The 23,732-nt window shown below is 45.8% G+C and overlaps 1 protein-coding gene across 2 annotated transcripts in view; it reads left to right on the plus strand.

Annotated features, from left to right (window-relative positions):
• The window catches only part of Prkag2 (protein kinase AMP-activated non-catalytic subunit gamma 2), a 261,597-nt gene that overhangs the window by 217,762 nt on the left and 20,103 nt on the right, over positions 1-23,732 (plus strand). The window contains exons 7-8 of one of the 2 annotated variants that reach the window (XM_048786686.1): positions 1,356-1,362; positions 10,580-10,686. In XM_048786686.1, coding sequence (XP_048642643.1) covers positions 1,356-1,362; positions 10,580-10,686 — 114 coding nt within the window. Of the gene's footprint in view, positions 1-1,355; positions 1,363-3,146; positions 3,153-10,579; positions 10,687-23,732 lie in introns of both variants that reach the window. The other variant, XM_048786685.1, reaches the window with a different exon arrangement.

Genomic DNA, 23,732 nt, shown 5'->3' on the forward strand with positions numbered 1-23,732 from the left:
TTTCCCCCCCCCCCCCCCCCCACTGTGCTTAAAAGAGCATCCACATTCTCTTGGCAGTGTATACACTTATCTCCACACATGCGAACCCCCCACACACACACCAGGGAAAGGAGGAAAACACAGGTGGACTTCATTTGTTCTGCTACGTTAAAAGTGCTATAAAGTTGAATTTAAGATTTGCCTTCAGTAATGTTCAAGTTTCTAAGCACAAGAGGCTTTTCCATATACTTTTCCCATTTTTTGCTTATTTTGTGCTCAAATATTTACAGTTTTTTCCAAAAGAAAAAAATACTATGAATATAGTAAACTCGTGTTTCTAAATGTTGAATAAAAATGAAAGTCAGAGTTTGTTTTTTCATGGTGCTAGAGATCAAACCCAGTACCTTGTGCATGCTAGGCACCCCAGAGCTACAGCTCAGCCCCTTAAAAGATAGATTTTTGAATGACTAATATATTGATAATATTTTTCTTTGTGAAATTACAATGAAATCTAAGTATATCAAGTTAAAATTATAGGGATTGGGAGTATGTCAGGTTTGTGTGTGTGTATTTTTTTAAGTGAAGTTTGGGTCAGTGTGTAAATTTGTCTTGAGTGTCTTTTATTCTTTTATACCCAGCTCTTTAAGACATGGTTTGACTTTGTTACCTACCGTGACCTCTGCTTAATGAGTGAATATGACTTAAAATGTAATTTTAAGTCACAGTAAATCAAAGCAGTGGGAGCTGGCTGGGTGTGAAGTGTGCACTGTTCGGGTGTGTGCATGTCTCTGCCATCTGGTTGCCTGCCTTGGCCCAGCAGAGCCCCTCTCAGGTGGTGGCTGAACAGGAGGTGCCATGCCTTCCCTGTGGAGGGGCCACTTCTGCAGCTTTGCCCCCTCCTCTGTCCTTTAGGACCCTCAGCCCCCACAGCTCTGCTAGGCCACACTCTGACTGTCCTGCACCCATTTGCCAGCAAGGACATCCATGTGTTGACTGACAGGGCGGCACAGCAGTCACAGACCAGAGCGGTCAACGGCCTTCTCTGCACAGAAGCCAGCAAGCATCGCCTCCTTTGCCCCGGCCATGTGAGGGTCGCTTGGTGTGAGGGCACTGCCGGCACACACAGTGGGCTGAGGCTGTGCAGCCTTCAGGGAATCCCAGCAGCTGGCTGAACAGCTGGGTGTTTCTGCAGCTCTGGGGCGCACTGCAGCAGGCGGCCCGGGCCTGGTCGGCTCCTTCTCTTTCTCTCGTTCTGTGCATCTCCTGCTCTGGCCTCAGCCTTCTTAGGCCCATACCAACCACAGACAAACTGACTGTGTCACACCCCATGTGGCACTCCTCAGAGAATTCCTGTCACAGGAGCTTTGCCTAGCCAGGATCAGGGTTCTCCCTGAAGAGATGCAGGCCCCAGCTCCCTCTGTTGTGTCCCCATCTGCCCATCCTGCTCCTTGCCTGCCACCCCTGCCAGAATTGAGACAGAGCTTGCAGCAGAGGCCAAGGCCAGGGCTGGGGGTCGCATCTGGGAGAGTGGATGCATCCCTGAGTAGTGGGAAGGGCACTGGGGAAGAGGCGGTCCACAGGCAAAGGGCTGCTCAGCATGGGGCCAGACTCCTCTTAGTTCCAGAGCCGTCCTGGGCATTGTGGGGTGGGGGTCAGCAAACATAGACCCACCACATGCACCCCATCTCCTTGAAGTAGCAAACAGAAATGTCTCCAGATGTCACCACATGTCCCCTCCAGGGACAAACTCATTCCCAGTCCAGAGCCACTGGTATAGAGGAAGCCAGTGTTTGTGGGGCTCCTGTGCACTGGGCACTTCCTCAGTTTCCCACAGTCACTTCCTGATCCACTGCTGATCCCTGGGTTTTTCTGTGCTGGGGCACACTGCAGGCCTTTTCTTCACCCCTTGCCCCAGGACCCCGAGGTCTACCTCTGCTTTTCCTGTTCTGTTGCTTTGTGCCTCCATGTAATGAATCGCCCACCTCAGTTCCTGAACACTACCATATTCTAGGATGGCAGAAAAGCTGGTCCCGCTACTTATTAAAGGTGCGGTGCCACCCTGGAGAAAGTCATTGATCCACCATGTTTCAGTGTCTTCATCTGTAAATGGGGATAATAATTGTACCCACTTTGTGTTATTTCAGGTTGATTTGCTGAGTTAATGTTGCTGAGGCTCAGAATAGTGCTGTGGGATGGCGTGCACTAAGTGACAGTGTCATCTACTATGGAGCACCATAGTTACTTATTTCACCATAAATTTTAGCTATTCTCTAGTATTATTTTTAGAAAACATCCGCTTGCCTCTTATTACTATTTTAGATAATAATTTCCAAAAACAAACTTTAAATTAATTAATTACTGTATATGGAGATTTTGTATCAACCCAGATGGCCCCATTTCCCATCTTCTAGTCTTTGAGAGGCCCTCATTTGCTCTCCAGATTCACATCCAGGCCCCCAGCCCAGGCTTCCAACCAACCTCACATGTCCACTCCCAGCCTTAAAGATAAAGCATAGAATGTCAGGGCTGGGGGTGGCTCAGACAGAAAACACATTCTAAGTGACTGCAAGTGTCAAGTACTGTGTGGCATGGAAGGAAGGGTAGAGAATGTCAGAGGTGAATTCTGAGAGGTGTGTGTGGCCATTTTCACAACTTTAAATTGAAAATAATATTTTAGCACACTAGGATTTTTATGGGCGAGAGTGAGCAGCAGTCCCTGTGTTGTGTGTTTAGGGGTGGACCACAGATCAGTACAAGTGGGGTGCCACGCGGTCAGGCAGGTTAGCAGTGCGGTGCTGCTGATCACTTTGGCCTGGCATGGACTGTGCCTGAGTGACCAGCAGCTTGGGAAGGGGCTGTTCTCCTGGGATTTCTGGACAGGAGGTGTGTGTTCAAAGGGTCTTTTTTCTTTCATTGATGTCAACTGCATCTGAAAAGCAGGGTGACCACCCCCAGAAGTGATGGGACAGCCCCCTTCCAGAAGCAGCAAGAGATCCAGAGCTGAATGTCAGAGTTGTGTGGAACTCGGAGCTGGGATGGAGCACTCTGCTGCTCTGGGTCTCTGATTCACGGCAGTCAGCGCTTCCAGGGTAGAGAGAGCCTGGGTGGGTGGGTCGTGGCAACGACCAGCTAGTAACAGATCAGTCAGCAGTGAGCATATCTATGAGAAGGAGGTCCTGAAGTCCACCTGTGAGCCATCGTTTAGTGTGATAAAAGCTTATAGATGAAACCATTTCATGGTGCAGCTGTCTCTTCAGTTATCTGTCAGTATTTTTGCTTGACTAATCCATTTTAATGACAGTCTGTCCTCCTCATCTTTATACAGTTAGGGCCCAAAATACCAAGGAATCTTATGACATTATTTTTTCAAATTCTTTCTAAAATTCTACATAAATGGGTCTTAGAAAAAGTAATTTATGACTATAGTAATTATTATAGTGAACTTGTTCAGTTGTTTGTTGTATTTGCAGGGCTTTTAAAATTGTATATGGTAGTGTGAACATTTTAAAATTTTCTGCTATCTAAACTTCTCTGCTGTCTTACTCAACTGCATTTTTATAATTGATAGAATTAGAAAAAAATGGCTTTAATATAAAAGGTAATTGCAAACATGTTAAAGGTTTAGATAAACAACCATTTTACTTTTTAAAAATCACATGGGACACTTCCAAGGGGCATTATTTCACTCACACACACACACACACACACACACACTCACACTCCTAACTAGGCACAGTGGCACCCACCTGTAATCCCAGCAACTTGGGAGGCCGAGGCAGGAGGATCTCAAGTTCAAGGCCAGCCTCAGCAATTTGGTGAGGCCCTGTCTCAAAATAATAAAAAATAAAATTGCTGGGGACACAACTAAATGGTAAATCACCCATGGGTTCAATCCCTAGTACCAAAACAAACAAACTGAAACCCTCCCTAGTCTTACCTTCATAAAGGCATACACTGTCGGTACAGCTTATTTACTGGTTGTTAGTCCAGGCTCGCCATCATCATTTACACCTGCCTGCCTTGTTGCTTGTCATTTTTTTGAGGTCAGAGAGGTCCATGTTTGTGCCTGCACTTTGGATCTGCATGTCTTTCGGTAGCATACAGTTCTGTAGGCTTTTCTTTGACCTGGTTCCTATGGGGACACTCTGAGTGCCTGGATCCTAAAGACGGGGGAAGGCAGGTTCACTGTCCACGGGAGGTGATGGCCCAGTCAAGAGCCAGCCCTGCATGCCCAGTACAAGGCCGCGAAGACTCCAGCAGCAGATCTCTCACAAAGCACTAGTGGGCGTGTCAGAGCTGGAGCCATTAATTCCAGCGTGAGGGGCTTTAAGGAAGGTATAATGGGAGGAAGGGCCTTTGAACTGGACTTGGGAGGTGTATCAGTTTCCTGAGGCCACAGTATCAGATTTCCACAATTTCTGTGGTTTAGAACCACAGAATTTATTCTCTCATGGTTTCAAAGACCAGAAGTCTGCCTTAAGTTGCCGACAGGGCTGGTTCCCTGGGCCTCTTGACTTTTGGTGGCTGCTGCAGTCCTTGGTGCCCTTGCCTTGTAGATGCATCACTCCTGTCTGCCTATCTTCATGTGGCCTTCCCTGTGTCTCTCTCCACTCTTCTCTTTGATGGACACTTGTCTTTGGGTTTAGGACCCACTCTCATCCAGGACAATGTCATCTCAAGATCCTCCCCCTTCACTACGTGTGCAGACACTGGTATTGCAAATAAGATCTCCTTCTGATGTCTCAGGAGGGCATGCCTGGAGAGGACACTCCTTACTACGGAGGGGTAAGGAGGACATTGGTAGGTGTCATAGAACAAGTAGTTGCCGACCTGGAAGAGAGCAGTGTGTGCAGAGGCCAAGACAAAAAAGCCTTAGGAACACACCCCCAAATGGAACTTCCTGACGTTCAGGTACTTCCTTTAAAAAGGAAATGCCAATATGATGCCAGAACATGAGATTCCTAAGAGACGTGGCAGGAAGGTGAGGCTGGAGAGGTGTGCTGGGGACCATAGGGACTGGGTGCTCTGTGTGGCTGGATGGCTCATCAGAAGTCAGGGAGCCACGTTGTTATCACATTAGAAAGATAAATACTTACTTGCACATATTCCCATTTAGTGTTTTCATTGTTTGCATTTAAACTTAGAGGTGGCATTTTTAAAACCCATGTTAACCTTTCATATATTCGTTACTCTAGTAATACTCTTTCATATATACTCCTCAATAAACAGCATTGAGTTAGCATTCTGCTCCCAGGTGGTGAGATTTAACATCAGTCTGCAATCGGGTCCCTCCTGTGTGGCCAGTGCCCCAAGTGCCAGCAAAGCTCTGCAACTCTGCTTCTGTGCAAAAACATGCAGAATAACCAAAGCAAGAGCAAAACATTGTGATGATATCTTTCTTAACTCCAGTGACCTTTTGAACATTGAGAGTCTGAACTTCTTGCCTTCTCTGGCATTTTAATAATGTATTCCAAACAACCTGTTATTGAATGCTTTAGGTGGGTTTCCCCCCTGCTTAATTCCAAACTACTCTCTATTTTAATGATTTCTCCCTTCAAGTGCATTTTGAGACATCACCTTAATGTCAGTAATGCCCTTAATCAGAAAGTTTATAGTAAACGCGGAGAAGCAAAGTAAAAAAGGAAGAGCCGGGCTGGGGTTGTGGCGCTCACCTAGCATGCATGAGGCACTGGGTTCGATCCTCAGCACCAATAAAAATAAAATAAAGAGAAGTAAATGAAAGTAAAATAAGATGTTTAAAAAAAAAGGAAGAGTATTTTATTTTCCTAACTTAAAATTCTAATGCTTCTGTTGTTACTAATAGTTTTATTAAATATCACTAATAAAATTATATCAAAATGGATTCTGCTGTCACATATAACTAAAAAGAACCAATTTTTTAAATAATTAAAAAAAAAACCTGTCCTCATTCCAAACCAACAGGCATTATTACTTAACATTTTGCTGTGTTTGGTCAAGCTTTTGTTATTTAAAAACTGTCATAGCTCCTCCCTAAAACGCAGTCTAGTCATGAGAAAAGCACACATTCCAGTCGAGGGGCACCCTCCAAAGCCCCTGTGCTGCTCTCCTCAGACCATCCAGAAAAGGGCTGAGAAGCTGCATCAGCTGTGAGGAGCCTGAAGAGACATGGCTGGTGGTGACATGGAATCCTGAGACAGGGGCGTGAAGGGGAAAACTACGGAAATCTAAACAATGTGGGGACTTTTGTTAATAATTTGTTCATTATTACTTTATGGGTTCATTAATTGTAACCAGTGTACTGTACTGATGTGAGATGTGACGGTGAAGCACCCGTCTCCAGGTGACCCAGAGGCCACGTGTCTGCACAGGAGGAGCCCAGCTCCCCTCACCTCCCTCTGGTAGGGGAAGGACACAGTTGTGACAGGACCTTGTTCCTCATGGCCTGGCTGACTTGAGTCTGGTGCACAGGCAGTCCTGGCGGGCCTGCTGGGCAGTGAGAGCCAGGCAGACTCCACAGCTGTCTGAACCAGGCATGAGCCCTACCCCTGCACACGGGTGCAGCAGCAGGGGCGGGCACTGGGCAGCCCTGTATAGGACAGCATCAGAACTCAGAGTGGGAAGGGGATATCTAGCATCCATGCTATTGGGAATGAATGAAGGGCACATGACCCTCCTATACTAAGTTACTCCAGTCATTTACATAGAAGCTGTGCTCTGAAGGAGGTAGGGCCTGCCTCCTCCCACTGAGTATGGGCTCACATGGTGACTTCCCTTCAAAGATGGTGGGACAGAAAGAGAGAGAGCAATCTAACACCACCGTAGCCAGGTGGTCAGTATGATGGTGTACGTGAAATACATTTCCTTGATGTGAGATGGATAAAGACCCCAGGATTGAGATCATGAGTAAACCATCACACAAGCCCACAGGTGTCCTGCCATCTGCAACAGTCCAGGTCATCAAAACAAGGTCCACACGTCTGTCCCATGCAGAAGAGCCTGAACTGGCATGATGACAGAGACGGGCTGTCGGGAATGGGATCCGGGGAGAGAAAGAGAGCATTAGGGAGAAAATAAGGAAATCCTAATAAGTGGCAGCTTCAGTTAATAATAACATATGAATGTTGGTTCATCATTTGTGAAAAGTGTCACTTATTAATGTGAGATATTCGGTTTAGGGGAAACCTGGCTTGAGATCTTGGAAACTGTTTTATCTTTGTAACTTTTCTATAAATCAAAAATACAATGTTTACTTAAACACTTTTAAAAATCAAGAGAGGAACTAAATATGTCTAACTCAAAACTTTCTGGTTTTTAAAAATTCTAAATGTTTGGATATTCCCGTTTTAGAGTATTTAAAATCTTTGTTTCAGAAATTCACATAGTAATACAGGTTTCTGAAGTATGTGTATGTCTTTTAGGGAAGGTCCTGTAAGGTTTCCTTTCTGGGAGAAGACTGTTAGATTTTGTTATTGTTAGTAACCCTCTTGGTTTCACACACTGAATTTTAGAGTAGATGCAGCAGACACTTTGCCGCTGAAGAATGGGAGGCATGCGCTGGACTCGCTGCTCTTTGCCCCTGGGTCAGGACGGACCCCGCAACAGAGCACCGTTGATGGCAGACAGGGGCCAGAAGTTCCTGGGCCACTCACCTGAGCACTTTCTGTTTTGCTTCTTCCTTTGCAGGACCTCATGTTCTGGTAGATAAATGTTTGGAGGAAATGGAAGCCACTGACTTAGGTTTCACCCACTCATGAGCCTCGTACCTGTCCTCAGCAGTGCTCGTGACAGTGTGGTGATTGTCTTTCTTCACCAGCTGTAGTGTCCAAGGACACAGCCACATCTCTGTGGAGGACGGCAGCCCCGCCTCTGCACAGTGGCCGCTCACGGCATCCTCTTGGTCTAACCAGGCTCTCGCTTGCTGCCTCTCTGACCGAGGGCCCTCTCTGGCAGCCGTACTGAGGTGGTGCCCCAGGAGCAACCCTGGATCCCCCAAGGGCAGGAGACAGGTTGGAGCCCCGCAGCCCTCAGAGCCCTCCCTGGCAGATTTGATGCCTGTAAATTGTTATAATAATAATATAATGCTTGTGGACACCCATGTTGTATTTTTTCCTTCCCTGTCTCACTCCCCCTGGTCCTGGAGTCAGCTTTGGGAGAACCCACACCAAGACAACATGCAATGAGTATTTGTTGGCCCAGTTAATTCATGGATTAGATGATTAAGATGCTGATCATTCAAAGATATTGTCATCTAAGAAGGAGAAGAATATTTGAAACATGTAGTCCCTGTGGGCAAGACCTAAATCGATAATCGAGGAGGACCACAGACAGATGCCCAGGAAGGAAGGGTTGTCTTAGACTGCTTCCCTGCCCTCTCTGAGGCAGGGCATGTTGCCCACTGTGTGATCCTGTGTGACCTGCTAGCATTTAGCTCTGAGGCAGGGACTGTGGCATCTCGTCCTCCTGTGTGTCTACACCCAGGACAGGGACCAGCTCACAGAAGGCCTCTGTTGATGGTGCAGCAAGTCAGGGGAGCAGCAGCGTCTAATGGGAAGAGCTGTGGAGTGGGGTGGAGCTTTAAGTCTCACTGTGGTCACTTCCCTCTCTGGTAAGTGATTCAGCCTCTCCCAGCCCCAGTTTCTAATACACGAAATGAAGAAATTAAGGCTTATTCCTCAAGGTTGTATATAAACTAAGGTAGTTTGCTGCATACCTGTCCATAATGGGCCCCAGAGGTTAACTTTTTTTTTTTTTACATTGGAGGTGGGTTTGAAATTGGAGAAGTAGAGGAGAAGAACCTTGAGGTTAAAGCTGAGTGAACAGGTACAGGAAGGTGGGATTGAAGACAAGTCTCCCTGCCCATTTGCCTGGAGAGGAACCAGCAAGTGGGAAAATGAGAGAAGCCAGACAGGGAGGTTCCTGAGCAGCATGCTGAGATGTCTGGATCCCACTGCACAGAAGAGGGGTGGCTTCAGAGGCATCTGTCCAGGGGTGATTGGAGTGGTGGCCCCCTGGGGAGAGAATCAAAAGTAGAGCCTGGGAGTGGTCCACAGGGCTTATCATGAAATTGGGAAAACAGTCGGTCTGGATTACCACAGTAGAAAATGGGAAAATAAGGCTCCTTCTCCAGTTGAGGACCGAGGCACCGCACTGCTGGACACTTAGATTGCTACTTACTGCACACATGGAAGCAATTTTATTTCTTCACAGTTGCTTCCAAAGTACAGAGATCCGTGTAGGTGGAGTGGAACTGTCAAAGAAGTCTTCTGGAGATAGATTCAGAGCTGGAAGGCAGGACGGGAACAGGCCCTGCAGGCGGGGGGAGGTGGGCCACGTCCTGGTAAGATCACAGCCCTGCAATCCAGAGGCAGGGCTTCACTGTAGGTCCACAACCTGCCAATCACGCCCTTGAGCCAAGAGCCAAGGACCAACACAGGGAGTCAGCTGGGCTGGGAAGGGGCAGAGGGAGCAGAGTGGAAGGCCTGTGGGAGAGTGCGCCATTTGGGCTGAAAGGAGGCCCTGTGCCAAGAGGGGAGGCTGGGTGGACCAGGATGTCCAGGGACCAGGGCCTTCAGCACAGGGCCTTGCAGGTTTCTTCAAGGATTTTGTCTTTATCTCAAGCAATTAAAAGCCACTGAGATGTTTTTAGCACCGGGACAACTCGATTAGATCTGCTTTTGGGGAATCTGTAGTGTGGACAGCTGTTGAAAAGAATAAGGCAGAAAGCCAAGAGCTCCATCAGGGAGTGGGGGATCACAGCCTGGGGTGTGGCCGCGCAGGTTTAGGAGAGACTTGCCGTAAACCCAACAGGACTCTGTGATGCATTGGTTCAGGTAAAGAAGACAACCAGGAGCATGGCTCCTGGATCTTTGTGTCATTGGTCGGATGGTGGCGCTGCGCAGGTTCCCTGTAGAGATGACCTAAACCCCAAAACACTCATTATGTTTGTTTCAGTGACTTTTGCAGGGATTTGAATGATAAAAAGGACATTATTTGTGTTTATCATCATAGTTATCGTTCTCAGTGCTCTTTGTCCCCTCCTGCAGATCCATAATTCCATATGGCATTTGGTATCTTTCTAAACTTTTTTTAACCTTCCCGTTGTTCATTGCTGGCATATAGAAGTACAGTAGCTTTTTTTTTAATATTTATTTTTTGGTTTTACATTTATGTGAAGCTGAGGATTGAACCCAGTGCCTCGTGCGTGCTAGGCGAGCGCACCACCCCTGAGCCCCAGCCCAGCCCGATTAGCTTTGTTTTTGTTTTATTAGCCCTGTATTTGTGACCTTGCTAAATTCATTCTTTTTCGATCTGGAAACTTTTCCTATATGCTTTGGTATTTTCTATCTAGAAAATAATTCCATGTGCAAATAAAGACAGTTGTGTTTTTCCCTGCTCAGCCCCTATGCCTTTCAGTTTTTTCCTTCACCTGTTGCACCAGCTGGGATTCCAATACAAAGATTAGTGAGGGTGAACGTCCTTGCCTTGTCCTTGATCTTACAGGGAAACATTTCATATTTTCCCACCAAGTTGTCAGAGGTGGGTTTTCTGTTCCTGCTCTTCCTCAGTGGAGGGAACTCTTTATTATTATTGATATGTGGCTTCTTTTCTTTTTTAACAGTAGAAGATTCAGAAAGTGGCGTTTACATGCGATTCATGAGGTCACACAAGTGTTATGACATCGTTCCAACCAGTTCAAAGCTTGTTGTCTTCGATACTACATTACAAGTAAGTGTACCCAGTTTTCATGAACTTTGGCATGTTATTTGGAGGCTTACTTTCTGTGGTAATTTGAATTCAGCAGTGCCAGCAGCCAACAGTTGAGTCCTCTCCATTCATCAGGCCCTGTGCTAGGTTTTATAACTTCTCAATTTCCGAGGCAGCCTTCGAAGGAATGTGGTATCACTGCCCTCCTTCTACAGATAAGGAAATTTGAATTCTGGTCTTAAGAACTTAGGTCACAAAGCTGAATCTATAGATTCTGGAGTTTAAGGGCTCAAGCCACAGAGCAGACATGTGGCGGGCCTAGGGTGTGAGCATGGGCTTGTCTGCTGGTGCTGCAGCGCACGCCTGTTCCCACTCTGCTGCCCGGCCTCCCTCCATGTGTCCTGATGGGCTTTCTCGGTTATTCAGTGGAATGTATTGTGACTATTTGAAATAACGTTGGTTAACAGGGGGAAAGGTCCTAAGGTGGGTAATCTCTTGAAAGAGAATTTTATTGATCTCTAAGCAGAAAATGTGAACCTGATAATTTCACTGTGAAAATTGTGTTTATTGCAGTTCATTTTATATAAGTTATGACTTATAAGCATACGTGAAAAGACCTGAGTCATTCACTCTATAATGATCAACTGCATTTGGTATAACCAAATAACGTATGTATACACATACATGTACAGTTATTGTCTGTGTGCCTGTTTCTGTGTAAGTCGGCACCAAGTAAGCTTGTCTTTGGTTGTATTCCTCAGAAGTATTCACTGAGTCAAGAACTTGGGAGCAAGAGGTTTATGGAGGATGTGTTTCCAGGAGAAACCAAAAAAGGATTGGAAGAAGGACTGGGCTGGGGAGGAAGCCCAACAGGGTGTGATTTCAACAAAGCCCATAGAAGGCAGCCTCAGCTGGAGCCCTTAGGAGACTCCAGGCTGCACAGTATCTAGGCTAGTTGATTCTAGCTTCTTCTGTTCTCCTGTATTAGTTGGTCTACCTGGGATTGCCCTTGGAGATGCCACCCAGGCTCCTCCAGCTCTGCCCTGGCCCCCGCCCACTCCTTTACCTGCCCTGGGTCCCTCTGCCTTCGTTCCCACACGGGCACCATAGCCCTTCTTCAGAGGACTCCTGGGCCTTTGGAGCTCCTCTGCCTGCTCCTTGGGACTTACCAGAAGACAGATGGCTTCAGTCCTGTCACTTGTGTTTAATTTCACTTTCCAGTTGTTTCTTATTAATATATGGAAATAAAATAGATTTTTGTAACTTGATTTTATATCCTACAACTTTGCTCAATTCCTTTTGGACCAGGTAACCTTCAGGGTCCCTTATATTTTGTTTTATATTATTATTATCATTATTATACCTAGAGATTGAACCCAAGGGCTCCCTACTACTGGGCTACATCCCCAGTCTTTATTACTTTTTTATTTTGAGACAGAGTCTTGCTGAGTTGCCCACTGGCCTCAAACTTATACCTTCCTTGCCATGCCATTGACTATCTTTGGAATTTAGAATTCAGCCAAAATGAGTAATACATGAAAAATGTAATGCTTTCTGGATGCCAGAGGTCACCAATCCAGTATAGTCATTTCCGTAATTATCAGAAGCTGTGTGTACTTCCTCTCCTGGAAGTCATTTATCCTGTGACTGTCTAAGCTTGAACAGAGCTGAAATGTATTACCATGGAAATAGGGAGAGCGGGTTGGCATTGGCTAAAGGAAAGTCAAAGGTATATTTGAAGATGTATTTTTCTAGATACAGACTGTGGCAGTTGTCATTGACACTCCCTTGAGAACCAAGAAAGCACACAGGGAAAATGGTACAAGGATAGCAAAGTGCCAGAACAACCCAAATGTGCATCAGTCAGAGATGGGCTAAATAAATTCAGGAACAGGCATATCATTAAATACCATGTAGCCGTTGAGAAGAATAAGAAAATGGTTGTTGGATATATTACTTTTTTAGTTAAACACACACACACACACACACACACACACACAGTGGAACAGGATATACCATGACCAAGTTATTCTGAGAGTACAAAGTATCAGAGCCGTAACTGGGGACTGCAGACAACCATCTACAAGGATACCAGAAAAGGAGATTTTCAGAGATGGGAGGACAGACAGAGTGGAAACGAAAGGCTGCACTGCCCCAGAACGAGGGTGGAAAGACACTCTTGCACACAGCTCTTCTGTTTCCAACTTGAGTCTCTGGAGAGGCCACCTCTACATCCTGTGGCTGGGTTCCATGAGTTTAATACTGGAATTAACCTAAGGATCAGTTTCAGTCCTGGCCGTCCCTCAGTCCTGAGAGATGTAGATCCCAAGAGCTTCAGATGCACAGTTTGAAGCTGTGCCTGCTGGGGGGCATCCCCACAGTCCTCCAGAGCCACTCTGCAGTGCCAGCTGTGGCCGATAGTGAGAAGCATCGTGGACCAAGCCTAGTTTTCTCCCCAGGCTGTGGTGTTGGAGGTGGGGGAAACACCTGGGGGCACAGGGGTCAGCAGTGAGTCATCGTGCTTCTGGCAGGACAAGCTCTGCCTACACCTGTGTCCAGCCTTACACACCAGCAATTTTGCTTGGAGGTCAGAGAACGCCATGTTAGTAGGGGGGGAGCTCAGGCCAGGGGCTCACTCAGCATCCCATGGTTGGTTGTTCAGTCTCTACCAGGGCCCAGTTCTAAGTCAGGAACTGTTTCCCAAAGGAAAATGATTATCTGCCAGTAAGGACTCGGTTGTGTTGGACCTTTTTTCCTATGAATTTCCTGTCAGGGGAGGCTTCCTGCAGCACCCCTAACTTGACCTTGTTGAGTCATAAGGCCCTTGCAGAAGAGCAGCTGGGCTTGCTGTTCAACCTGATCTTGCTCTGGTCCCTCTGAAGAGCTTTTAGAGTCACTCAGTGCAGGTGTCAGAGTAGCACATGCAAATACCTACGTGTTATCTGGGAAAGACACACCCAGTGTTGTGTGGCGGCAGGTGGTGGCAGCCTCTGCCTCCCCCCCCCCCCCCCAGGGATGCTGCACTGCATTTGGCTGCTAGCCCAGCAGCAAGAGGAGATTCTTGAGGTTTTCTATTTTGCTCTTTTTACTCTGAGTTTCCAAAAGCCAGTAGAGGAGTCCTGCCATTTGTCAGAATCACACATTCAAAAACTGAGGAGATAACCACAGCCTGGCCCTGCAGATCTCCTGTGCCCCTTCTGATTCAGGCATGGGCCAGGACTTTATCTATGTGACCTAGTGACCGTAGCCATGATCTGACCAGCAGACAGAGTGGCATTTGGGGTTCTAGAAATTAGCAGCCATTCAGAACTAATATCTATTAACTCTGAAAAACCCAAGTTTCCCTTTGCAAGTCCCTTGTGGTAAAGTGTAGAGAAGAAATGATATGGATGGGGTTGGTGCCCAGGCTGCTTCCCAGGGCTCTGGGTCCATGAGCTAGGCTAGGCTGGAAACTGGGTGGGAGGACAGGGCTCTCCAGTTTGATGACTCAAGTCATTTAGGGTTTTTTCTTACTGTGTAGGTCAACTAACGTTTTAGAAGGCTGTTGGTCTGTTTATTCTGAGGCCCACTGTAGTTAGTCAGCTGGCAGCAGAGATCCCCATGGATCTGACCATTCTAATCATCACTCCTTGGCTGCTCTTGATGAGTGCCTGTGCCTGCCTTGTCATGGGCACCAGCAAAGGCCCTCTGCTACTGGAAGTGTCGTTCCCATTGAAGTCAGTGAGACTGGCCCGGGCACTGTCTCCTGCCACGTGCCTGGCCTGCAGAGCATAGCCCGTGTGGTGCTTCCCTCACACATGTTCCTCTGGGCTCAGTGAGAGCACCAGTTTGCACAGGATGATGAGCGGCCACGGTCCCACTACCTGAGCCTGTGGACCCTCCATTCAGTCTTGCACAGAAGTTCTCGCATCACAGCCTTGTTAAACATGGACCCAGCAATGCCTGGATTTTAGTTAATCGACCCAGTAGGTGGTTAGAGCCACTTCTGGCTGCATGCACCAGTTGTTAAATGAATAATTTCTGATAGTCCACCTATAACAGTAAATTCCACCAAATCAGTATTAAATTCCACCTCACTGTTAGAACCTCTTCCCACACATACTTCCCAGGTTTCTGCAGGTAGAAAATAGCACAATCTTATAGATCTTCCCAGATGTCACCTGTTTCCTGCTCTGGAACCCATCCCCAGTTACCAATTGAGGATTGCAAAAGCTGAATGGGGTTATCTTGAGATGAGTAAGCAGCCGTGCAAGAGAGTCTGCTCATGAAAGCTTGTACCAGGTTTTCAAGCAAAACAGGAGATTCTCACACACTGGAGAGCCGGCTAATCTCACTGCCACCGGAGCATCAGGAGTACCTTCTGGATTCAGGAATCTCAGCTTTTTCGAGTCCATTTACATGTCCCTGTGTCTGATACAAAGGTCCACTTTTTCCACCAAGGCTTGAAGCCATCTGCATAGTGCTGAATTACATTTGTGTTTTATTTAGAAGCATCAGCCCTTTGGCTGTAAGAAATGAGATTCTTTAGGGTTGCCATAGCCTCTTTGGTTCTCTGGCCATGACTACAGCAGGTCTGTGCCCTGACTGCACAGTGTCTCTGCATGTGCTCCAGCACACACACAGGGGTCCATCCCACACCAAGGCCTGTGGTCCTTCATTCTGTCTCAGTACCTGATACAGCAGCCACTTCAGCCTAGGCCCCAGTGGTTCAAGAGGACATCAGCACAGTCACAGATGAGGGTTTGTTTAGTCACGATGCCACAGCATGCCTGGATAATAGGAATCTGGTTTCCTACCGAGAAAGAGTTTAGCACTGTGTAAGCCAAGGACAGGGCACCAATTACAAATGCTCTGTTCTGGGAGCCACTCCTGGTGCCAAGTTCTTTAGTATCAGGGTCCTATGAGGAAACAGAAGCCATACAAGTTATTCGAACAGAATAACACAGATAAATGTTAACTGGATATAGGTTAATTGGGTGAATCACAACCTCTGAGGCCATGTTGTCAAAGTTTGGTTCCCAGACCCAGCAACTTCAACGTAGGCCAGGGATTTATGAAATGCAGATTTGGAGGCTAATTTCAGTCCCAGTGAACCAGAAATGTGGAAGCGAGGTCCAATGACCCATGTTTTACCATGGCTCTGATGCACTCTGAGATTTCAGACCACTGTTCTAAGGTGTCATGGAGATAAGAGGGGTCCTGGGGCATGCCTGTGACTTATGCTTGTGTCTCTGAGTGGGCGTGGGGGCTTGAGGAAGCCCATATGCACATAACAGGAAAATGACAGACTGGATTCAGTGCTGCTGTAGGAAGGAAATGGATGCCAAAGTAGGACAGAGTGGAGCAGGCAGACAGGAAGCCCACAGCCAGTGGCCAGGAAGCACACAGGCAGCAGACAGGAAGCCCACAGCCAGTGGCCAGGAAGCCCACAGCCAGCAAGCAGACAGGAAGGAGAAAGTCCTTCCTCCTCCAGCTTTGCATTCCTTGCCGGCCTTCTTTATTCTTGGAGCCTGAAATAGAGCCAGCTGGCAATGCTGACATGTGGTCTGCATATTCCCAGCATCACAATGTCCAGTAGGAAAAAAAAGAAGAATATATACTTGTGATTATAGTGCAGTATTACTTTATTTTATTGTTTGAATTATTGCAGGTAGTATTCATGATAATGCCAATTTAAAAAAAAAGAACAATTTATTCAAATAAGTGGCTGTTTGCCAAAAACTAAAAGAACATGGAAAATATTGAATGAAGAGTACATAATCAAACATGAGTTAAAAGAAGGGCATGGCTATAAGAGGGCTGCCTGGTTTAATCTTAGTTTGAGATTTTAAATCAAAATGCACAAATGCATGGGGGTGCTTGATTATTTTCAAGCAAAAAATAAAGGGAAGAGCTGGTCTTGTTCAAGGTTGATGCTGCTGCTGTACAGAGAAAGTGAAACCCTTTGGCTCCAATTGTGCTTCTCTCATTATCAAGGAAAATCACCTTAAAGCTGGAAAAGGCAAAATAAATAGTGATTAACAGAAAATAAAACCCAAGAGAGGTTAGAGATTACAGGAGAATGCCTGTCTGCACAAACCAAGTCTGATTTCTACCCGGATGAGTAACATTTTAGTACAATAGGGATCCTAGAAAAGAGATTATCAGACCTTTGTATAATGAGAGGCACTGTGGAAACAGGTCATATGGAGAGGATAGAGTCCTCAAATATCCAGTATGGAACCTGTCACGAATTCACACAGAGCACATGTGAGCACACACATGTGCACACACATCCCGGGAGATCACAACTTCTCTGTTTTTGACTGTTGCATGGATGAGGCGTATCTGGATCTCACCAAGACAGTTGGCAAAGCCCTGCGTGATGTCCCAATGGATAAGATGCAGAAGTGTGGTTTGGCAGAGCAGAGTGAATTGATGGCTCCACTTGCGCTGTAGAAAAATGTTGGTTAAATCTCAGCCAGCCTAGAGCAAGCTTTCTCATTGCCTCGGATCCCTCTTGCGGGCCATCTTGACCTCCACTCCACCACCCAGAGCTCAGCCCTCTTCGCTCTTGCAGGTGTGCCAAGGATAGCGCCTCACCCAGCCTACGCTAAGTATGCACCGCAGCTTCCTTGGCCAGGGGAGGCCAGAGCTAGTGGACCAACGCCTCTGCCTCAGGGCGGACAGTCCCCAGAAGATCCAGTGGTCATGCAGCCCTTGTGTGTCGGCTCTGCAGCGTCCACGCTGGCTCGCCCTCCTGGCCTTGTGCCCTTTGCTTCTTCTCTGCTCCTTATGATGACATTCCCAGAACTTTCTGTGGCAGACTCTGCTTCCCAGGGCCCAAGCTGAGGAGCTGGTGGCACACCTGGGATGCCTGCACTCTAACTTCCAGGGACTTGAAATTTGGAAGGTCAAGTCATCAATACCTGGGAAGATTCCTCAGTAAGCTCAACTATACTTAGGACCAATTAATATGATATCCAGAACAGAGGAAGCAGCAGCATTCCAGTATTACAGAAAAGAGCATAAGGGGGCTGCGCGCTCGAGGGGTGCAGGTGTGCACACAGCAGGGCCCCGCCCGCAGCAGGCTTGCGGTGGGAGCACGTGCTCTCCCTGGGACAGAAGGCAGATAGATGATGGTTAATTTAGGATTTTTTTAAAGTACATATAAATTGTTTTAAACGTTAAGTGAAAAACAGTTTATAATAAAAACAGCAGTCTCTTGTGCCTGTTCCTCACTGCCAGTACTGTTCCCCAGAAACAGCCCATTTAGCTGTTAGACTAAATTCAGACTCACATTCAGTGCACAGTGCTTCCCAAGAAAAGATGCCTGGGAGTCTATTACTTGAAATTCTATATATCCCCCCACACTAAGTGTATAGATTCCATAAGAGAAATCATGTTTATTTAGAATTCTGAGGCATCATTCCATTACTTCCAGCCACCAGTGTTGCCAAAGAGTAATCTATTGTTTTTTTTAAGATTTCTACCCTGGGGCTGGGGCTGTAGCTCAGTGGTAGAGTGCTTGCCTCGAATGCGCGAGGCACTGGGTTTGGTCCTCGGCGCTGCATAAAAATAAATAAATAAAATAAAGATATTATGTCCAACTATATAAAAAAATTTTTTTAAAGATTTCTACCCTTTATGTGTGATTTTATTTTATTTTTTCCATCTGAAGCTTTTGGGGTTTTTCCATTCATTGTACTGGGTGTGTGATTTGGAGTCCAAATCTTGTTGTTCATTTCTTTATTCCTTGTATTATTCTTCAACAGTTTTCTTTCTAATGCTTTCTTTGTTTAGGAACTTGAGTTAGCAGATCTTAGACTCCCCCTCCCCAAATTGATCTTCACTATTCTTTTTTAAAAAGTCTCTGTCATTTCTTCTTGGAAGATTTTTTTTTAACCCTTCTAGTAAGGGGTGTGTGTGTGTGTGTGTGTGTGTGAGAGAGAGAGAGAGAGAGAGAGAGAGAGAGAAGGGGGGAAGGGAGAGAGGGAGAGAGAACTAGGACTTCTGTAACTTTACCATTCAGGGTCTTGTGTGGCTTCCCATTCTTTCATAATTAAAAGTGAGCCCTAACATCTGTTGTAGGTGCATTCCTGCTCACAAGGGGGCTTGGTGGACTTCCCTCCAGAGTGGCAGGCCAGCCATCTTTTTCATTGAAAGCCCTCAGATGTTCATATCTATACATTTTCACATCTGGAGCAGTTCAGTTTCTCCAGAAACTAATAATGAAGATGGGCAGCTGGTTTGAAACAATCTAGTTTGAAACAATCTCCCTGATTGTTCCCCCCACCCCCTCCCAGAGCATCTAGCCTTGGATCTTCCCATTCTGCAGAGGTCAGCCTGCTTCTGAGCTCCTGGCTCAACTCCCAGCCCTTCCCCACGTGGGTTCTTCAGTGTGGCCACCTTCCCCTTTGTTCATCAGCACCTATTCTGTGTCTGCTTTTTGTCTTGTATAACATTTGGGGTTATAAAGTAGCTCCTAGTTATACTCCCTGTAGTTGGAGGATAACTTTAAGAGAAGCTGTCACCTAAAGAGTCACAAGGGGAACTCCAGAAGTAGCAGGTTTGGTCCCACGGGAGTAGAGGGGAGGAATATGGTGATTTTTTTTTTTTCTTTTGTATCAGGGATTGAACTCAGGGGCACTTGACCCACTGAGCCACATCCCAAGCCTATTTTGTATTTTTATTTAGAGACAGGGTCTCACTGAGTTGCTTAGTGCCTTGCTTTTGCTGAGGCTGGCAGAAATAGTGATTTTGATTAGAGTGATGTGAGTAGCTCTGTTGCAGAGCTAGAAGTTAAAGATGAGCTGGATTCGGTAGGTGGAGTTGAAGGTAGGTTCACTGAAGTGGAAGGAACACTGTGATAGAGGGAGGTACTAAGCAATACAGTCAGGTATAGCCATGGAGGGAAGGCCAGGTCTGGATCATGGAAGGTCTTGACTGTGATTAAGAAGTTTTATACAGAGATTGGATGCCATAAGGTATTAAATCCACCTGACAAGCTTTGATGTGGAAAATTTAGCAAGGAATCAAATTGGAAATTTTTAAAGAACTTTTGTTTTTCATCAATATTAATTTTTGGTGTGGGTGCACTCCAATCAACTTACTAAAAACCAAACTAAAATCATATAGAAAGCAGCAAAACATCAGAGAAACCAGTTCCCCGAGTTTTTGAAATATAGATAATTGCTTGGCATTCAATTGCCAGAATCCCTCTGAACAACTCAGGACTGCTTATAATTCTAAAAAATCATCTCTGTAGTAAATTTTTATTTCCTGTCTTTACTTATATGACTGTCATATTTGGTTGTTTGAAAATCCTATTAAAATGTAAATTCTAAAAATGATAACAGTCTGAACAAATTGCATATCAGTTGAAAAGAAAGAAATGTTCAGAGGTGCTCAAGACCCCCCAGAGGTTTTCTCTGCAAATTAAGTTAGAACAAGATTATGCCAGTTCTCTTCTTATTCTGCTTATTGGTTTACTGGTAACACCCCATGCCTTCTGTAATAAGAAAGAAAGAACTTTCCCAGATGATTTCACATTGCTCACAGCAGTTTGCATGTTAAGAAGCTGTGTTAGCTTCATTGTGGTGGACAACATTCAGCAAAACCACCAGAGGAACAGGCATGGTCACTGTGCACTCATTGTCCCTCTGCAAGGTGCTTGTGTCTCTTGTGCACTTCAGAATATTATGCTGGGTCTCTGAAGGACGGAATCTGGTCTTCTTCCATGAGTACAACAGGTCAGTAATTTGTGTAGGTGGTTTTTTTCCCCCTATGCTAGAGATTGAACCCAGGACCTTGCTCATGTTAGGCAGATGCATATACCACTGAGCTACACCCCCAGCCCTCACTAAAGTGAAATTAAAACAGTAAATCATTTACTCTCAGCTTCTAGTTTAGGCAGTGCAGGGTGGAAAATTAAAGTGTTGATTGTTTGGGCTCCTATCCTTGGGTACTGGGCTGCACCCACACCAAAAATCCTGTTTAATCCACCCAGCAAGCCTGAGAGGAAAATGTTATCTGTCAGATCCGTTTACTAACAGGATTTTCGGGGCTCCAGAGGTAACTGAGCCAGCATCACATGGCTAGAGGCAGCATGGAGCCTGCTCATCAGGAAAGCGCTGGTGCTTGAGATCACCAGAAACAGTGGGATGTTTGTATATTATTTCAATTTGAGAAACGCAGTGGTGTGATGGTTTTGTGGAGAAACACAGTGAGGGAGTTGAAGTCCAGTATACCTAGCAGTGAGCCCACAGACAAGAGGAGTGATGCGTCTGGCTGAGCTGCCTTCTCTTGCAGGATTAATGCCACTTGCCACTTTTCACTTTGGATTCTTAACCTCCTCCTGGCCCTTGAACTCTGGCTCCACAGGGGGTTTTCCTCACCCTGCTCCCTGCCCTGGCCCGTGTGGCATCAGCAGTGAATCTCCTCCCAGAATACACATTACCGGTTCCTCATGTGCACTGGTGAGTCTGTGGATTATGCCATAGCTATATTTGACACATTTAGAATCTGTGCTGTGGGACCACTGCCTCTGTGTTTTGTTTATAGGGCCTTGAGACTTTTAGTAGCTTTGCAGCATTTAGGATGCTATGACTTTTTAGGTAACAGAATGGTCAGAGAAGTTACCATGGGGAAATGGAAATTTTTTCTGGTTCTGAAATAACAGTCATTGGTGTCGTCATTTTTAACTTGAAATTTGATGGGAATGTCTATAGCATGGAAATATTCATTAACATCTGCTGGAACTAACAGGGTGTGGTGGCATATGCCTGTAATCTCAGCAACTGCAGAGGCTGAGGTAAGAGGATTGCACGTTCAAGGCCAGCCTCAGCAACTTAGTGAGGCCCTAAGCAACTTAGTGAGCCCTATATTAAAATTAAAAAATAAAAAGGGCTGGGGATATGCTTAGTAGTAAAGTGCTCCTGGGCTCCATTCCCAGTCCAAAAAAAAAAAATCTGCTGGATGTATATGTGATCATTTGTACAAAGTATAAACATTGAATATCAAGATCAAATATCAAAATATTAGCAAATAAAGCTAACAGTAATACTCCTCCTGCCCCTGGGGTTAATTCATGCACCTTCTGATCAGGTGTTCTTGTTTATTAAAGTCCGTAATGCTCAGCTATTTGTGGCTTGATGCCAACCAGTCCCCTAGACAGGAAAGTCTCTTCCAGAAACTTCTAGAAATGCGTACCCAGAGGGAAGGCTTCCTCGTTTGGCTCTCATACAGTTGTCACATCCATTCAACTCTTGGGCCATAGTAGAGAATAGAGAAAGCCTCTCCTTGGTAGGGTCCCGGGATGTCACATAATTCCTGCATTAATGATGATTAAATCCTACCATAAATGCCTGAGTGTCATCTGAGTAGTTCACCTGGTGTCCTCACTGCTGTGACTGGTTCAAGTCTAGCATTTTGCTGTATGATGATGGTGATGTTTTTAATTTTTCCTGTTATTTCTTCTTTTATTCCTCCTTTCTTACCTTCATTTAATTTAATAAGCCCTTTATTCTGTTTTTTTTCCCTTAGCTTTTTAGTCGTGCATTCTTTGAGTAGCCTCTGACGGCTGCCTGGTAGCATCTGTCTCGCACTGTTGTCCAGCTCATGATACTTCACCCGCCCACCCCACGCAGTGTGGTTTTCACGAGGCAGCTTAGCTCTGGCAGCCCCTCTCCTGCCTGTGCATATCTGTTTCATTTGCTTCGGTGCATGTCGTCTGCCCCTTGGGTGTTGTACTCTTGTTCTAAGCAGTCCATGCTTGCTTTTGTGCCTGCCCTTTCCTGGTGTGCCTCGCCCACTCCTGCAGTCCTCGGAGCTCTGGAGTCTCTCCTCCAGCACCAGGACCCCACCCCCTTCAGGTATTTCTTGCAGTGTTGTAGGTTGACAGTTCTCCCAGCTCCTGTTTGTCTGAGCAGCTGTATTTGCTGGTGCCTCCTGAAAGTGTTTCCGCTGGATCCACATGCCAGGCTGGCAGGCTTTCAGGGTCACCATACTGACTTTCTGTCATCTTCTGACTGTCAATGTTTCTGTTGCAAAGTCAGCCATCTGTCTGATTGTTGCTCCTTTGAAAGGTTTTGTATCTGGCTGATTTTTCTCTCTGCTTGAGTTTTTGGCATCTTGACTATGATATGCTCAGGTGTGCTTATCCTGCCTGGAATTTATTTGATCTTCTTTGATAGATTCCAGTTTTCTGTTGAAAGTCATCTGTTTGAGGATGACTTGGAAAGTACCCTCAGGAAAATTCCAGAATGAATGTGGATCACAGTCCCTGTGTGTCTTTTCTGTGAAGAATCGTGCTTCCAAGCCTTGGCTGTGTGGCTACATGCCATCACCTCAGTAGTGTCCAGGTCTCTCCTGCGGCTTGTACAGGTTGTTTTCAATTGTTTCATTTTGGCCAAACTTGGAACTTCCTGGAGTAACTATTCAATAGTTGTGGTCATTTAGAGTTTCATGAATAATCCTGAAGAGGGGCTGGGGCTGGGGCTCAGTGGTAGAGCACTCGTCCGGCACGTGTGAGGCCCTGGGTTCCATCCTCAGCACCACGTAAAATCAATCAATAAATAAAATAAAGGTATTGTGTCCATCTACAACTTAATAATAATAATAATAATAATAATAATAATAATAAATCCTGAAGAATTAGTATAATAATGTTTTTTCCTGATACATGTGTTATTTTGAAGAAAACAATAAACAATTTGTGGTTTTAAAAGATGCCCCACTTCCTAGGCTGTTCCAACTAGTTTAGAAAAGCAAGCTAATCAGATATTGATGTGTTAGAGTCTCTTTGTAGGTGAATTTTCCTCCATAGTCTTTTATAATGGTTTCTAGGGCCAGTCAAGGATTCCCCAGGTATCCCCAGGTGGAAATCTCAGAGCACTCAAAGAGACACACCGTCCTGAACGCCATGTAGTTAGGCAAATAGGCTGAACATCTTTGTGATTCTCAACAAAAAGTGTGGCTCAAAAGTCCTTAATCAATCTATAGATGCCATTGAGACACATTTCTCTCCTGTCCCACTGGGCTGGCACTCCTTACCTCCTCTTTCCTGTTCCCTGCTAGTTCACTTAACT

The sequence above is a fragment of the Marmota marmota genome, unplaced genomic scaffold (genome assembly GCF_001458135.2).
Source record: "Marmota marmota marmota unplaced genomic scaffold, marMar, whole genome shotgun sequence".
Classification (NCBI taxonomy): Eukaryota; Metazoa; Chordata; class Mammalia; order Rodentia; family Sciuridae; genus Marmota; species Marmota marmota.